This window comes from Cyrtonyx montezumae, unplaced genomic scaffold (assembly GCF_038088225.1).
Source record: "Cyrtonyx montezumae isolate F1298 unplaced genomic scaffold, pur_monq_1.0 scaffold_36, whole genome shotgun sequence".
Taxonomy (NCBI): domain Eukaryota; kingdom Metazoa; phylum Chordata; class Aves; order Galliformes; family Odontophoridae; genus Cyrtonyx; species Cyrtonyx montezumae.
The window spans coordinates 2,480,922-2,496,537 of record NW_027072041.1 but is presented as its reverse complement, the minus strand read 5'-3'; the positions used below and the strand labels follow the sequence as shown (position 1 = coordinate 2,496,537).

General features: G+C 38.8%; 1 protein-coding gene across 1 annotated transcript in view; it reads right to left on the bottom strand.

Annotated features, from left to right (window-relative positions):
• The window catches only part of FREM1 (FRAS1 related extracellular matrix 1), a 54,009-nt gene extending 41,028 nt beyond the window's left edge, over positions 1-12,981 (bottom strand). The window contains exons 1-8 of the mRNA XM_065745553.1: positions 12,751-12,981; positions 8,241-8,335; positions 7,384-7,685; positions 6,701-6,897; positions 5,744-6,067; positions 4,583-4,691; positions 3,155-3,286; positions 369-713 (exon numbers count right to left, since the gene is read on the bottom strand). Coding sequence (XP_065601625.1) covers positions 369-713; positions 3,155-3,286; positions 4,583-4,691; positions 5,744-6,067; positions 6,701-6,897; positions 7,384-7,685; positions 8,241-8,335; positions 12,751-12,981 — 1,735 coding nt within the window. The remainder of the gene's footprint in view (positions 1-368; positions 714-3,154; positions 3,287-4,582; positions 4,692-5,743; positions 6,068-6,700; positions 6,898-7,383; positions 7,686-8,240; positions 8,336-12,750) is intronic.
• Between the last annotated feature and the right edge of the window lie 2,635 nt (positions 12,982-15,616).

Genomic DNA, 15,616 nt, shown 5'->3' with positions numbered 1-15,616 from the left:
TGTATGTAGAGGGTAAAATAACTCCCTTTACAGCCAGATTCCACAGTCTAATACAGGAATTCTGAGCTCAGTTCATCTAATGGCTTTGAACCTTGTAGACAAAATATCTCCTGATTAGCTCAATTCCTCTGGAGGAGAAAAACAAATTGGAGAAATAGAAAAGTTTTGTGCTAAACTGTGTTCAATTATAACTATCCTGGAACAAAGGAGACCAACATTAAAGAATAGTGAGAATTTGCAATGTAATAACAGAAGTCTAAATTTTCCATGACTCATCCTGAGCCAAAGTAAGTCTAATTGTCATACTTAATACAGTTTAAAAATGTGAGGAAAAAGAAAATAGTGCTATTGTGAGTGTGTTTCATTACCTATTAAGTTTGGCCCTGGTTTCTTCATGATTTCTCCAGCCTGTGGTGGCTTGGTAATATTGAACACTATGTAGTCATCACTGGAATCCATGTCAGAAGCTTGAAGCATGGAGCCCTGGATCAGGATCATCTGTCCCTCATGTGCTTCAATTACCACATTGCTGATAAGAAATGGAGGGCTGTCATCTTTAGGGAGTATATTGATTGGAAATTTATGGCGAATACTATGCAGGCCATCAAAAATCCTGAACACCACAAAATCCTTTGTGGAATCACTGTCATCATGATGGTAGTAAACAACTCCAGTCTGAATGTCAGAAACTGTAAATATGAATCCTTTTCCTCCTGTCAAAACAGTAGAAGTAAATACATTACAAATGCGTAGTTCAACCCTAGGAGGTTCAACTCAAGAGGAGAATTCTTCCACCAATATAAGCATTACTAAGGTAAAGACAAAGAGAATGTATTTCTAACTAGAGGGAAAAAAGAAGAAGAAGGAGAAGGGGAAGGGGAAGAAGGAGAAGGAGAAGGAGAAAGAAGGAGAGAGAAGGAGAAAGAGAAGAAAACCCAAATAATTCTACTGGAAACAAGTCTACAGATATCAGAACAGAATGCAGAATTTACAACTATGGTAGCTTGGAAAAAATCTTCTAAATGTGTATGGCATTAAGATAATATGAGATATCAGTGATTTTTAACTATGACTGATTTCACTTTAATTTCAAACTCTGCTTTCTTATCAGGACATTTTGCTTTTATGTCAAGAATCAAGGATATTGTGCTCTGTGTTTATAGGTCCACATTTCAGTATAAATAAAAAAAAAACTAGATTTGTCACTCTTGTTTTTATTCTGCAGATGATTGTCCATGAAAGCGGCCATGGACTGAACATGTTATATACTCATAAAATATTTCAGATAGGGTGAAATTTTTGTGGACTCCCAGCTGATGCAGGAATAGATGATATTCCAAGGGCCTCTAAGGAAAACATTTTTTGGACCTCCAAGCTGTGTGACATCCACAGTGATGCCCACAGCTGCAGGTGCATTTTCACTCCCTTTGTTACTTACTTGAAGAGAATTACAGGTGGCTTTTATAATGCAGTGATAATTACTACATCTCCATCAGACAAAAACCTGTTAGAGGTGACAGGAGGTGGAGAGCAACATCATGCATTCCTCTTATAGTCAGGGCTTTCCTTTAGCCCTAAGGACCAGCATTACAAAATCTGGCAAGTGAGCACCCAAAGCATTGCACTGATTCATTGTTCCTTGCAGGTAGCAGCAATCTGCACAAATTCAGGTTATGCTGGCTCACACTAGGCTGCCCCAGGTCTACCTTCAACCTGAGCTCCTCTGAAACAAAAGGCACTGGGAGTTTCTGCATGTATGGTGGCAGAAAGCTGGTCCCACAGACCCCAAAACTGCATGCCAGGAGTTTCCTGAGATGAAACATACTTCATGAGTCTCAGTAGTTTCTATTTCTGTCAAATTCTATGAAAAACCTTTATCCTTCATTTAAAAGTTTGTTTTACTTTTCTAGGCTGTGAATTTTGTTTAAAAACATTTAACCATCAAAAAGCCAGCATGAAGAGCAGCAGCATCTTTTCCACCCTGCTAACAGCAGATTTCTATTACCTAAGTATTTTTCCATACTTCAGACTCAGGTTGCAAAATCAGTAATGCTGAAAATGCAGGCTAGAAAATTAGAAGTGTAATATAATTGCCTCTTTTTCAAATAAACCTTTAAACTACTAGAAGAACAACAACCACATTCAAATGTTTCATGTATTTGCCAGTGAATCAAAATCACTAAATTCTTTAAGCAGTACCTAAATGGCAAAACATAGTAGCTGCATTCAGCCTAGGCCATGCCTGCTTTATGAGAATGATTTTTTTTTTTAATTTTTTTGAATTTTCAGCTGTGGGACTCGAAAAGTAAGAAAGTAAAAAGTTTACGTACATGTTTGGTTGGTTGGTTGGTTGGTTTGCCTGGGTTGATGTTTGTTTTTACTTTTGTTTGGTTTTGGGGGGGCTTTTGTTTTTACTTTTGTTTGGTTTTGGGGGGGCTTTTGTTTTTACTTTTGTTTGGTTCTGGGCGGGCTTTGTGCGGGGTCTTGCTTTGTTTCGTGGTTTCACAGCCGTGCTTCTGACTATGGCGGAGCTGCAGTAGAGGAAGGCCGCCAGCAGAGGGAGTGGAAGGCCGCCAGCACGTCCGCCATGGGCGAGGTTTTTCCCGCGCTCCCTCGCCTCCCTTTGGCTCTGCTGTCGCTGCTGACTCCCGAAGCGAGGATAGGAGCAGCATCTCGTGCCTCCCGCTTCCTCCCTGGTGCAGCTCGGGGACGTACTCAGCCCCGCTGCTATTGCTCTGCCTCTGCGGTGCCATCGCAGCACCGTCTCTGGGGGAGAGAGTGACTTTAAAGCATTGGGCAGAATTTACATGCAGTAAGGAAAGCGGTAACCAACTGTATTTATGAAACTGGCACGTAGGCAAAACATCAGACTTTTTTTTTTTTTGCCCCACTTCATGATTGAGACTACATAAATGCACTGTTTGCTGTAATGTATAAGCTATGCAACTGGCTTTCCTTAGGAACTGGTGAACCTCTGATATTCCAGCTGTTCCCTCCTGCGCCTTCATTCCCCTATACATCTGCCTCTTGCGTGGGCTGCTCTCAGCAGGGAGTGATGTATCTGTAGGTGTCTCTATGACCTCCGCATGGCTGCCACCAGTCATCACAAGAAAAGGTGTTTCCAGGCCCCAGGTGTAAACAGAGATTTATTTACCTCGCACTGTGAGCTGCCCATGCTGTAAGCCGTCAACTGTGACCAAGCGAACATTCTGGATATCATCATTGTCTACCACCTGTAGGTGCTGCCATGTAATTGGACGGGATTGCCCTTCCAGAAGGCTGAGGCCTGCAAAGAGCAGAGTTCTTTCACAAAAGCGTCACTCAAGGTTGCCAGTGTCCCTCTCTGAACATTTCTGGAGTCATGAATAAGTCATGTTTCATTCTATCTACATATCTGAGACAGACATATCAAAAACAGCCTAAAAGCTTGATACCATCTTCTCTACAGCTACTTTTACTTTAGTCAGTTGCATTTAAGGAATTTTTATTTCTGAGAAACAGCACATTCTTTTTCCCAGTTACACAACAGACCGTTTGGAAAGACTTCTGGACATTTGCAGAGATGAGAGTATGGTGTCTGAGGTCTCACAGTGTCTGAAAGTGAGGACTCCATTTCTTAGTGTGTCTAAACTTGAAAATTATATTGATATTCATGAAGGAGGATAGTATGTCTTCCTTTTATTCATTCATTTCAGGTGGGGTTTCTCTGAAAGACACAAGGCCTCTTCTTCTCAAATACTGTCCCATTCCACTGCAAAGAGACTGCAGCTTCCCTGGTGATAGCTTGAGTTGTTTGGCTTTTGCCTTTTGTGGCTAAATATCAATGCAAATTTTTACAGCAAATGGAAAAGCCTATCCCTTCCCCAGGGGACAACTGTAAACTCAGTTGAATTTGTTTAACATTTCTAGGCTTCTGTTGCTGTTGGTGTCTCATACCCTGACTTATGATCCCAGACTATAATACAGCAATGACCTGCACAAGTCACCCCTTGCATTCCGTACAGGGGACTTCTTTCTCCTGCATGGTATCACATACATTCTGACGTGTTTTCCATATACTCACTTCTTAGCACTTGTATTTTCTCTTTCCAATTTTCATCAGTCCCTAGCCTCCCTTCTACTTCTTTACCATCCCATTCTCCTTCGGGTTTTGAATAAGCATATCTTTCCAGTTTGTGACTCTTGTGCTTGCTCATTTTTCCAGATTTCTACTTAAAGGAGTATGTACAACACACTACTGAACAACCCTTACTCCATCATATATTTGTCTTATTATTTAAACTTGTTTCTGACTTGTTCATTCTTGAAGTAAATGGTGTTTACAGAAATTCTGATTGATTGATTGATTGATTGATTGATTGATTGATTTTGGAACTATCTCTTGTTTATTTTTTCATTTCAATTAGAATATTTCTTTGAGTTTCTACAACATTTTCTCCAGATATAGAGAAAAGGTAGATTTACAGTCCTTTCACTTAACAATCCTTAAGCTCCAGATGCAGAACTGAATTTTATAGCTCTGTCAGACTGCCTGTGTCCTAAGTGTTTTGTTGCAGAATAAACTGAGGAACAGAGATGTCACCTGTATTCCATGAAACCCTGGGAGAATTTGTATCTGCTGTTCTGATAGAAAGTTGCACAACGATTGGTAAACTCCTTTCAAAGTATAAGTCATGAACCTCAACCTCCAGCTGTAATGTAAGCAGAAAGAGAGTTCATTGGAAAAAAAGAATCTGAAAAACAACTGTACCTCAAAACACATACAGTGTGTTCCGAGAGATTAATTCTAGGAGATTTTAACATCAGATAATAAGTTAAAAATTGAAACTTGATTTAGATTATAAAGCGTATTTGACATCCTGTACTTGATCTTGTCATCTATGTTCTTCCCAGCAAATAGTGGGAAAGGTAATTTGCAGTGTGTAGAAATTAATTTTAACTGCAGATTTGGGTACAATTAACACAGTGATCAACATTAGACTTTTTAATAGCAATAATAAAGGGAGAGGGAAGGGGCTTTTCCCACTTTTTAACTAAAAAAAAAAAAAAGGAAGAAAATTAAGGACTGACAGATAAATATATTTTTTTTAATTTATGTATTTGATATGTCTATCAAACTGTTGAATGGCCTAGATATTCTTAAATCTGTAGTGCATTTCAAAAGCAAAATAGAGAAGAGGTGCATAGAGAGAGAGAATTTGGTAGGATGACCACTCCTCACATTAAAGAAACAGCAAGAAGGAAGCTCTTGTGACAGCTGAGGTTAAAATAGGCAAATTTAATCAGCAAGAGATGCCAAATTGTATTACATCTGTTTTGCTTTCCTGTCTACCCTTTCTCTGGATTATCTTTCTCTGATTATATGTTTCTTTAGACAGTTTCATTGCTTTAGTATTAACTAAAGAGATAATAAGAAACAATAGCAGATGAACAGGAAGAAGATGAACAAGAAGATCTGAAAAATACTATTTAGTATCCTTCTATATTCACACATAGAAGGATTACAAGTCTTTGAGTTAAAAGAAATTACTTAGCTTGTGTGCAACAACGATCAGGTTTGTGTTAGACAGATAAGTTGATGTCAGTCATAACTAAATGTGGTAAAGATATTATCTCAGTTCCTGCACTATATATAGCTAGAGAAATAATATTCACCTTTTTCTGAAAAAAAAAAAAAAGAGCTGATTTACAGCTTACAGAATCTTGAAGAAAAACAGAAAATGTTCATGCGCTGTACTTTTACCTCATAATTCCTCCTGTCTGTGTGGCTGTTGTTTGGAGGTTGGTAAGCAATAAGCGTTTCACTGAGGTCTTTCCATGTGAAAGAGCCAACAGGCTTTGTGTGGTCTGACAGATGAGTAATGAAGCCCTGCAGAGGTGGCTTTGTAACGTTGAACACCAGCAGGGACTTTGGAGTTTCCTTGTCTTCAGCATCAACTGTTGTAGTTGTAATGGGAGTTAAAATAAATTGGTCTACTTCCAAGACGAACTTTGTCATTGGAACAGCTTTGGGTATTTGATTGGGCATAGCACTTTTAATCTGAATAGGAAGCCACGCATATTCAGTCTACAAGGAGAAAAAGGAAAGCTAAAAAGATGAAGTGAGGCAAACAAAGTAAGTTCAATTTTCATTACCTTCACATAGCTAATTGGAGCACTTGTTAAAGCGATAAATTATTCTGAGAAGAATTTAAACATCTTAATAAAAAAAAAAAAATGCCCATAGTAAAATATTTAGGCCTCAGAAAAGGTTTTCCAGGTTCACTTGTCTTATGAAGCAAACATGCCTAATTTGATGTTTCATAAATAATTTTGCCTGACAGAAATATGTACAAGGCATTAAGTATTATAAACTGAATATGTTCACACAGCTCTTAGTTTTTATTTACTATATTTGTTGAAGTAAGTGCAGTTCATGGTTTATAAAGATGTGGAATTATGCCAGGGTTAATCTTTACTCCTTGTCTGAACTACTTAGGACTGCCAGTAGTATCCAGAGTTGTATCTCTATAGCATACTGGCATAATGCTTTTAATCTCTCTATCTATCAACACAAAATAATAATAATTAAAAAACAAAAAACAAAAAAAACTACAAAGGCTCACTACCTATCTGAAGATGAAAGAGAGCAACAAATTCCTTTTTTTTTTTTTTTAATCACTAAGATAATCAGACATTATAAGTTTGCATAAAATTCTACCTTGTGCAGAGTTTTGCTTCTGCTGTCTGTGAGATCCAGCCTCACTGGAATGTAATCAGTATCTGGTGAGTGAGGGTCAAGGTGCTGATACCGAATGCCCTTCCTCAGAAACTCCTCACAGCTCATTTTCGTGTTCTGGATGACTCTCAGTCCCAACACACAGCTCCTGTTTCTGCACTGCTGGCCTGGGCTGTGCTCTGTAACCCAACAGAGGCCATAATGAAATAGTTAGCTGAGCAGAAACCAACATGAAAAGCCTGTTCCCAAGCCTGACAAAAATCCAATGTGATGACAGTTAGGACTCATTTCCCATCCTAATTTTTCCTACAGGATTTTGTTCTTAGCTGAGATATTTCTGTTCCAGCTTCCTTTGGTTCTTCAGGAAGTGTTACTTCCAACAACTCCCTGTACTGTTTAAATGGGTTTTGGCACTTCCAGAGTCATTGCATTGATCCACAGATCTAGGAGCTAAAAACAGAGTCTTTTTTGGGAATTACTGACCATCTGTGAACTGAATTTTGCTCCACACAAACTTCATGATCCTTTCAGTCTGTAAGACAGCTCAAGCTGTTCGTTAAACTTCACATGACCCGCTCTTACCCAGCATGTCTAGAGCAAACAGCAGACTTAATCTGCCAGGTCTCTTTGAACCTGCTAATACAAACAACTAAAGAACATCATACTAGGGCCAAGAAGGAAGCTCTGTGGTTGATCCCCTCGAAGCTGTTCCTGCTGCACGTCCCCCATGATGAGCTGGCCATGAGCAGGAAGGTGGGTTTCTGAAGAGGCAATGGAAACGGTGCATTCCAGGTTTATCTTCCTGTTGTAGTCAAAAACGAGGATGTTCTTGTCAATTGCCCTGGAGAGACCATAGTACTCAGGCACCTCCAGAGCTTGGGAGCGCATTTTGATGATGTTACAGTCTGGCTCGAGTAGCTGCACATGGAGGGTGAATGTTTCCACAAATGTTTCATTTTCAGTAAACCTATGGGTAATAAGAAGAAAATAATTGTGCTTCATCCCCTCTTCTGTTGCTCTTCGAGAATTTGGTGTTAACCTCACTTTCTCAACCACATTACAAAGCCTTTTCCCTCCTGTGCGCTCAAACCCCAGGTCTCCAGAGACAATGAGACAAAGCTGCTCACCTCTCCCTACTTGTAAAAAGAGGTTTCGAAAGGAATAGGTTATTTATCATGTATTCCCAGGGATATGTGTCCTAGTTTGTGTTAAAACACAGAACATGCTGTGCTACCAAAGTACTGCTGCCTCTTTCAATAGGAAAAAAAAACAAAAAAACACTGATTTTCTGTAGTGAACAAGCAGTGTAATAACACTCACATTTTCACAGCATATCTGAAATACATTGTGAATATTGTACCTGTAAGTAGACAGTCGGTTGTTCTTTGATGCTGCTGCTGCTGAATCTAAGTAGTTACCTCATGTACAACAGAGCCTGTTTTCCCTGTGAAGAATGGTGTGCTTGCTCCTCCTGAGAATGCTGCACTATAACAACAAAGTGTGACGATCCAGCGCTGCTTACCTGTACAGCCTAAGCATGACCGTGTCTGTGTCTAAAATCGGACAACCATTATGGGTGTACTTGACTTCATTAAGATGGAAGTGACAGTCAAAAACCTATGCAGGAAAAAGAACATAGAAATAGAACACTATCAAAGAAGCTAACTTCATAGATTCTGTTCCACTTCTTTCTGGTGGTCAGGAATGCATTGGCAGAGGGAAATGTTTAATCTTTTGTTTATTCAAGCCGTTCTATGGTCTCTCAGAGAAAGCCAGAACAACCACAATAATGTGGGAGTGCTGGCACTCTGCCATAAGAAAGGCATACCTAGATGATTGCTTCTTTCCACCACTTCCTTCCTCTCTCCTCTAGCTCAATGATCAATTTGAGCTCACACTTCTCTATCATGACAGCCTGTGGATGTATGGATGCATCTGTTTTTAGAATGAGAGCTGTTTTCAGTTGGTCTGAACTGCCAGCAGTTCCTGCAGAATTGTATCAAGTTTAACAGCTTTAAAAATTGTTTATGACTGTAGCTTGATTATACAGTAAATCTATAGCCACTATAACTGGAATACAACTTGGAGTCTGTGAAACTTTCCTGTTGGAAACTTTGCTACCTCAGATTTCTCAAATGATTTTGGAACACTGACTTTGTATTTACAGGCCTTTACTGTATTATATGATATTGCTTTGTGCCACACCGACACTCTGCCTCAGTGTTGGTGTAATCCTGTGGCATAAAAGCAACATGAAGCTCACTGCAGATGTGTACTAACTAATTCAAAATAAATTATTTCTTATGCCTCACCCTGTTCAAATAAAATTTGAAAATTTGCCTGGCCTCTACACAGCTCTTGCATAGGCAAAGGAAGCTCATGTTTCATATTTGCAGAAAGAGCATATTATTGTCAGCAAGAAAGAAGTTAATAACTGCATTTCTTATCTGATTCCTGCTGAAGTTAAATTTGGTTTGATTCACTTTTTATGGGCTGTATTCACATGTGATTAGATTTTCTATGGGCTAAAATAAAATCCATTTAGCATTCAGTGGTACTTCTGATGAGTTCGTAACAATAAGGATTAATACACAAATGCAGTTGACAGACAAACAACTATCTGGAGAAAATAGAGCTAGTTTCGTACTACCAATCATCTCTTTAAAATGTGGCTTGCCTTCATTAGCTACCTTTTCCCAGTGACTCTGGGGAGTGATAGAATGGAAAGGGTGAGATTCTAAAATGTTGACTGGAGTTTTGATAAATGGAGAAATTGTTTAGATGCTCTGAATTTCAGTAACATTATAATTATTTATACAGTACAAAAACATGCAAGTTCTAACTCTGTTCAGTATTTAGATACTGTTCAGTATCTAGAAACAAAGGCCAGTAGTTCCTACATTCTTCAGTGTGAATCCATGAAATAGCCAGGATGTGTGTATATTAATCACACATTCATATTTAATTTAGAAGTCAGGGTTTGTCACCTTTTAGTGGTGTGTCACGTTAAACAAAATTATAAATTTTATAGAAAAACTGCTCATATTATAGCTTCCTGTAGTTCAGTAACATCCACAGATGATGAGATACTTCACTGCTGTAAATCAGTGTAGAGCCCTCAAGGTCTGTAGGATTTTTTTTGACTTGTAGGCCTGACATGCACCTGGCAATCAGATACTCCTCAGATGGTACATCCCTGTCCATGTCAGAGGAAAATGCCTACAAGCAAGGAGCTGGTTATTCATATCAGATAATTGATTTCTTTTTTTATAAGACATTATTTTCACCTCTTAATTTCACCTCTTAATTGTCGTCAAGGGGGTAGAAAATGAAGGACATTTCCACAGAAGTCTGTTAATGCTGACTGATTATCTTATACGTGTATAAGACTCAATCTGCTTTGAAAAAAGAAACATCTGTTTTATGTTTCCTAATATGTTTGCCTTTCATATGAACAGCCAACTCTAATTGTCTATAAACTCACTGGGTACAACAAAGGAGATCTGAATCTTCTCCTAATTACCATCAAGCTTTGTTTTTTTCCAGTTCAACTGCTTTTAAATTACAAATTATAATTATATTGTCACACACTCCAGGTACATCACTCACTTTAATGACAGTAAAATAGATAACGACAGGACGAGAGGGAATGGCCACAAGTTGCGCCGGGGAAGATTTAGATTAGACCTGAGGAAGCATTTCTTTTCTGAAAGAGTGGTCAGGCACTGGAATGGCCTGCCTAGGGAGGTGGTTGAGGCACCATCCCTAGCGCTGTTCAAGAAGTGTTTAGATGAGGTGCTAAAGGATTTAATTTAGTAGTTGGGTAGAGATAGTGATAGGAGGATGGTTGGACTAGATGATCTTATAGGTCCTTTCCAACCTTATGAACTTATGAACTTATGAGATAAAATCAGGGATACTTTCTGGCTGCATTATTTACTGATTGGAGGAGCATGAGTGGCAACAGGATGACAAACTCTGGCACAGAAATGTGTCATAGAAAAAGGAAACCCTCACCTTATAAAAATTGCCTTGTTCCTTCCTGAGGAATAGGACTGGAAATAACTGACTTGGAAACATACTGCAGTGTTCCCACCTCCAAGAGGCTGCAGAGAGGAGGAGAAGGCACATTTCCTAATTTTTCCTGCCACTCAGGCCAGGACATGTGGAGGAGAGGTGTCCCTCACCACCAGCCTGATACTCCACATCCACCTGCCCAGAAGTGCTCACCCTTTCAGGTGAAGTACACCCACAACCTCCAGGAGGTTAGAGACCTCTGCACAGGCAAAGTCTCTGCTGCACAGGCACAGATAGGAACCATGGCAGGAAAGACATTTAAAAGAGGTTAGTCTGAGAACAGAAGAAGACAAGGACGCCAGGTACTGCAGAAAGTAAGTTGTGCAGCATTCATATCTCCTGCGGCCTCTGGAAAACGTTCTGACTCTGTGCTTAAAGGATGCTAGCTTACAGAGGAAAACTGGCTTTTTCATGGTCCTACTTCACATTAGTGTCTGAGGCAGAAATTGAAAGCAAATTCAACACCACAGTTAGCTGCCCTGCACACACAAGTATTCTACTAACAATTAAGCATGTAAGACTCTCCTTTTCTTCTAGTGGACCAGATAAAACCTGGGAAGTGGAGGGGGTTAATCTTCCAGAGCCCTGAGCTTACAGAAGCCCTGGGGAAGATCACTAGCAGAGGCCCTGTACCTCCTGCGACCAGGTTCTGGAGAAGAAAACACACTGCACTGCTCATTGCATGCTGCTTTCCTTGGCATGGAAAGCGCTGGTTTGCCTGAAATAATCATGGTGTAAAATGGTGCAGAAATAATGTTGACAACCAAGCCAGAAGCTTTGAAATTATTGCACTCTACCACTTCCTTATTGCACTCTACCACTTCCTGAAGGGGGGTTGTGGTGAGGAGGGGGTGGGCCTCTTCTCCCTGATAAATAATGACAGGACGAGAGGGAATGGCCACAAGTTGCTACAGAAGATTTAGATTAGATTTGAGGAAACATTTTTTTTCTGAAAGAGTGGTCAGGCACTGGAATGGCCTGCCTAGGGAGGTGGTTGAGGCACCATCCCTAGTGCTGTTCAAAGAAGCGTTTAGATGAGGTGCTAAGGGATTTGATTTAGTAGTTGGGTAGGGATAGTGATAGGAGGATGGTTGGACTAGATGATCTTGTAGGTCCTCTCCAACCTTATGAACCTATGAACGTATGAACCTATGAAATACCTTCTGAGACTGGTTTCTGCACTGGCCTTGCAGAGACGACCAGAAACCTGAGAAAAAGTAAAAAGCAATACATATGCAAAAGTGTGGAATTGTATGCATAACAGAACTTTTCAAACATAGACGAAAGCTGTTGGGTTATGGTTCATTTTAAAGCCATTAGTCTTCTGTCTTTACCATTACATTTTCATGTCAGTTACTTCTAATTCCTTCCTGCTATGAGTTAGATGGGGAGATTTTTGAAGCAAATGAGTAGCAGAATGGTAATGTATAAAATACATTTCATCATTCCTGCAAGCTCAAAATTTTAAACAAATTTTTAAGATGTATTTGCCATCTGTTAACAATGTGACTGTTGCAGAGCAGACCAAACAGTACTGTACACAATGTGCTTATTGTATGTGATGATTTTTTTTCTTAATTGTTCCCAGTGTAGTGGCTGTGTGACTAACATGCAAAATGCTCTAGCTTGGCTACACATTACTCAGGGGGCAGTGGATAATGTTATGATAGAAAAACAGACAACTGAGAGACTGGAAGATGTCTTCTAATCCAATGTTTTGAAATGCCTATTCTCCTTTTGCAAAATAAAGTTCTGACCAAACTCATTTTTATACATTTGTATTATTGAATTCAGCTTTTTGATTTCATGGATGCTATTCTCTGTCAGCTGGATAATTTTAGTTTTAAAAAAGTGAATCTTATTCACAATGAACATTCAGATTTGTGTGCTTTAAGCATTACCCAAATAGAATTACATAAAGCAACATTCTGAACTGCAAAACAGGGTCCAAATACCTGTGGAGTTAGCTTCCCAACCCTCTGTGTTATTGGCTCATTTCTCACAACTTCGACTTTGCACACATCCTTCTCTCTGGGGATGGAAAACTTGAGGTCATCTTCTGACAGGAAGACAGACTGTCCCTTCATCACTTTAATGCCATGGTTGACACTTATAAGGGAGGAGCAGACGACTCTTAGGAGAACAGACAGCAATGGCAACAACAAGGTTTTCTCAAAGGGCTTCATTTTATGAGGCTACACCAGCTCTTTCCTGCTAGTGAAAAAGTTCTTGACAAAAGTAGTCTTCTCTTCCTCCTCTAGCAAACACTCACCGAATAATGGATGGCCAAAACATTCATAGGTAAAAATGTACCACGTTTTCTACTACGATGAACCTTTAGAGTGCAGCTTGAACAGATGCCTTTCAAAATATCCTCAAATTTTTAAAAAATCCATTGCTCAAGCCTGACAAAATGATGAATTTTCTCTCAGAGCACTTTTAATGTCCGTAAATCCTAAAAATAGAGACACAGAGAGAGAAGTGATATAAGGTACTGAACATCTGTTGAAAACAAACAAACACACTTCCTAGTCATTGCTTTAAGCTGCAAATGAATTCTACCTTAGAAGGCTATTAAGAATGCATGTGCTCTGAAAATCAGCTTTGAACTGGTGAGATTTCTTTCTCTACAGACCAACTCTCGATATGAATTCTAGGCACCTAAGCAAATAGGATCATTTGCTATGTGAGATCCTCTGCTATGGGATATTTTTACCTCTGGACCACTTCAACTAAACTAAGTAGCTTTTCAATAAAAGCATACAAGTATCCAGGTAACTTCAAAGTACAGAAGGAAGCATTTGATTGCATTCAACATAGCTAAAGGTAAAATAGAGAAAGTGTGATCTTTTGTCCATTTAATGATGGGAGATGTCGAGGAAGGCAACATTTAAGCTTTAGTTCAGCACACATTCACTGTACCTCTCTATTTTTCTTTCTACAGTGACTAACTATTCCTGGATGTCAATAGAGACATATGGCATTCCACTTCCAAGTTGAAGTATTTCTTAAAAAAAAAAAATAAATAAAGATTCAGAAATCTTTTTGAACTTCATTAAAAAAAATAGCAATAAGAAAAAATAAAATTACACATTCTCTTATACCCCAAGTTGCAGTTAATCTTCATCTTTCAAGTTTATAAATTCCTAAGAAAAGCACAGTTGTTTTATCATTGAATAAGCACTGCTGAAACACCCTATATAGCCCTCCAAAGTAACTGAATCTACTGTCCAAAGAATATGCAACAACACTGATTTCATTAAGTCTGATTAAATCCTAAAAAATTTCAAGCTAGTTAAGCATCTGCATTCCTTCAGGTTCTGATAATTTTTTGGTATTCTGACTACTTCCAGTATAACTGTGACCCTATCAACAACGAGCTTCCCTGAAAATGATTTAAAACAAAAAACACATGTATCTCTCTTTATTTCCTCCATTACTGTTCACAGAAGTGTTCTCTTTACTGTTTCCTGCAGAATGACCTCTGAACAGATTACAGTTTCATCTACGTATCAGCCAAGTCCTACATTCCATTGAACAACACTTAGGAATTTGATAACAATTATCAGCTTCTTCAAGTAACAAAAGAGACATCCATTCATTTCAGCCCAGATTTAAGACTGAAAACTTTGCAACTAACATATGTTTAAAGTTAGATGTATGTTGACTGTGTAATTTGGACCCCAGATCTTTACTTTGGTTTTCTAGCTTATTATCTGAAAATATTTCCATTTTGGTCTAAAGTTATGCAGCTAGCTCAATCTGAACAAAAATTCACGACTCTAGCCAGAGAGAGGGGAATGAAATTCATTATTTCATAAAGTTTTCTAATGATTACCAGAAATAAAAAATAAAAAATAAAAAGCAATCAATAGCTCAGTTGTTTGGGATTTTTTTTTAAGATTTTACTTACATAGACAGTTTCTATTAAAATTCAAAGACATAAATGTGCCCAAAATGTATGCCAGTTTTTGTTTCCTTCTAGCAGGGTGGGTGTATTTAACATGTCATCAAAATGAGCACACTGAGACAGCACTCTTCTTTCTACATTTCACAGTTTAAAACATATTCTGCATTACCATAAAGGACAGCTTGGAAGGAAGGGAAGAAAAATAGATTAGGCTTCAGACTCCACATGAGAAGGTAGGGTACTCAGCACATGCAGTTTTTAACCTGAATATCTGACTGGTATTTATCACTAGAGCGTGGATTGCTAGCATTCTTTTCAGATTTAAACTGTGTTTCCCAAAAATATCAAATGTGAAGAATGGAGAAATGTTCTGAGTGAAAACCTGCTTCAGTTGCCATGTTCTTGTCCTAATTCCTGGCTTTAGCATGCCAGGAAACTGACATGGAACCTGCAATGGATTTAAAATCCTTTAACTCCTCCAGTGAAGAAGCAAAGCATGCGTAAATTTTGGCTGGTTTTACCTCATTCCTCAAGCCATTCAGAGGCTAAGATAAGAAACCAAGTAGGAGTTCTAGACTCTGACTGGAAGCTCAACAAAGAGGTAAGAAATTGTCAGTGATGAAGAACAGACCCAGTGATCTACAGCTTATGACAACTCCAGTAAGTTGGTACTCCTTAACACCAGATTGGCATTTGTTAACAAATGCATTAACAAAGGCATTTGTTAACAATTAAAATGGCAACATTTGCAGAGCAGTGGATTCCTCACACAAAATGACAGACATCCTCATGTATTACAGAATGTTTTGTTGTTCGAAACAGCCTTGTCTGCCGCTCAGCAGCAACAGAATCCAGGAAATGCGTTGTTCTCATTACACATTTAAATGTGTTAATCAGAAGAGAAACCTGGC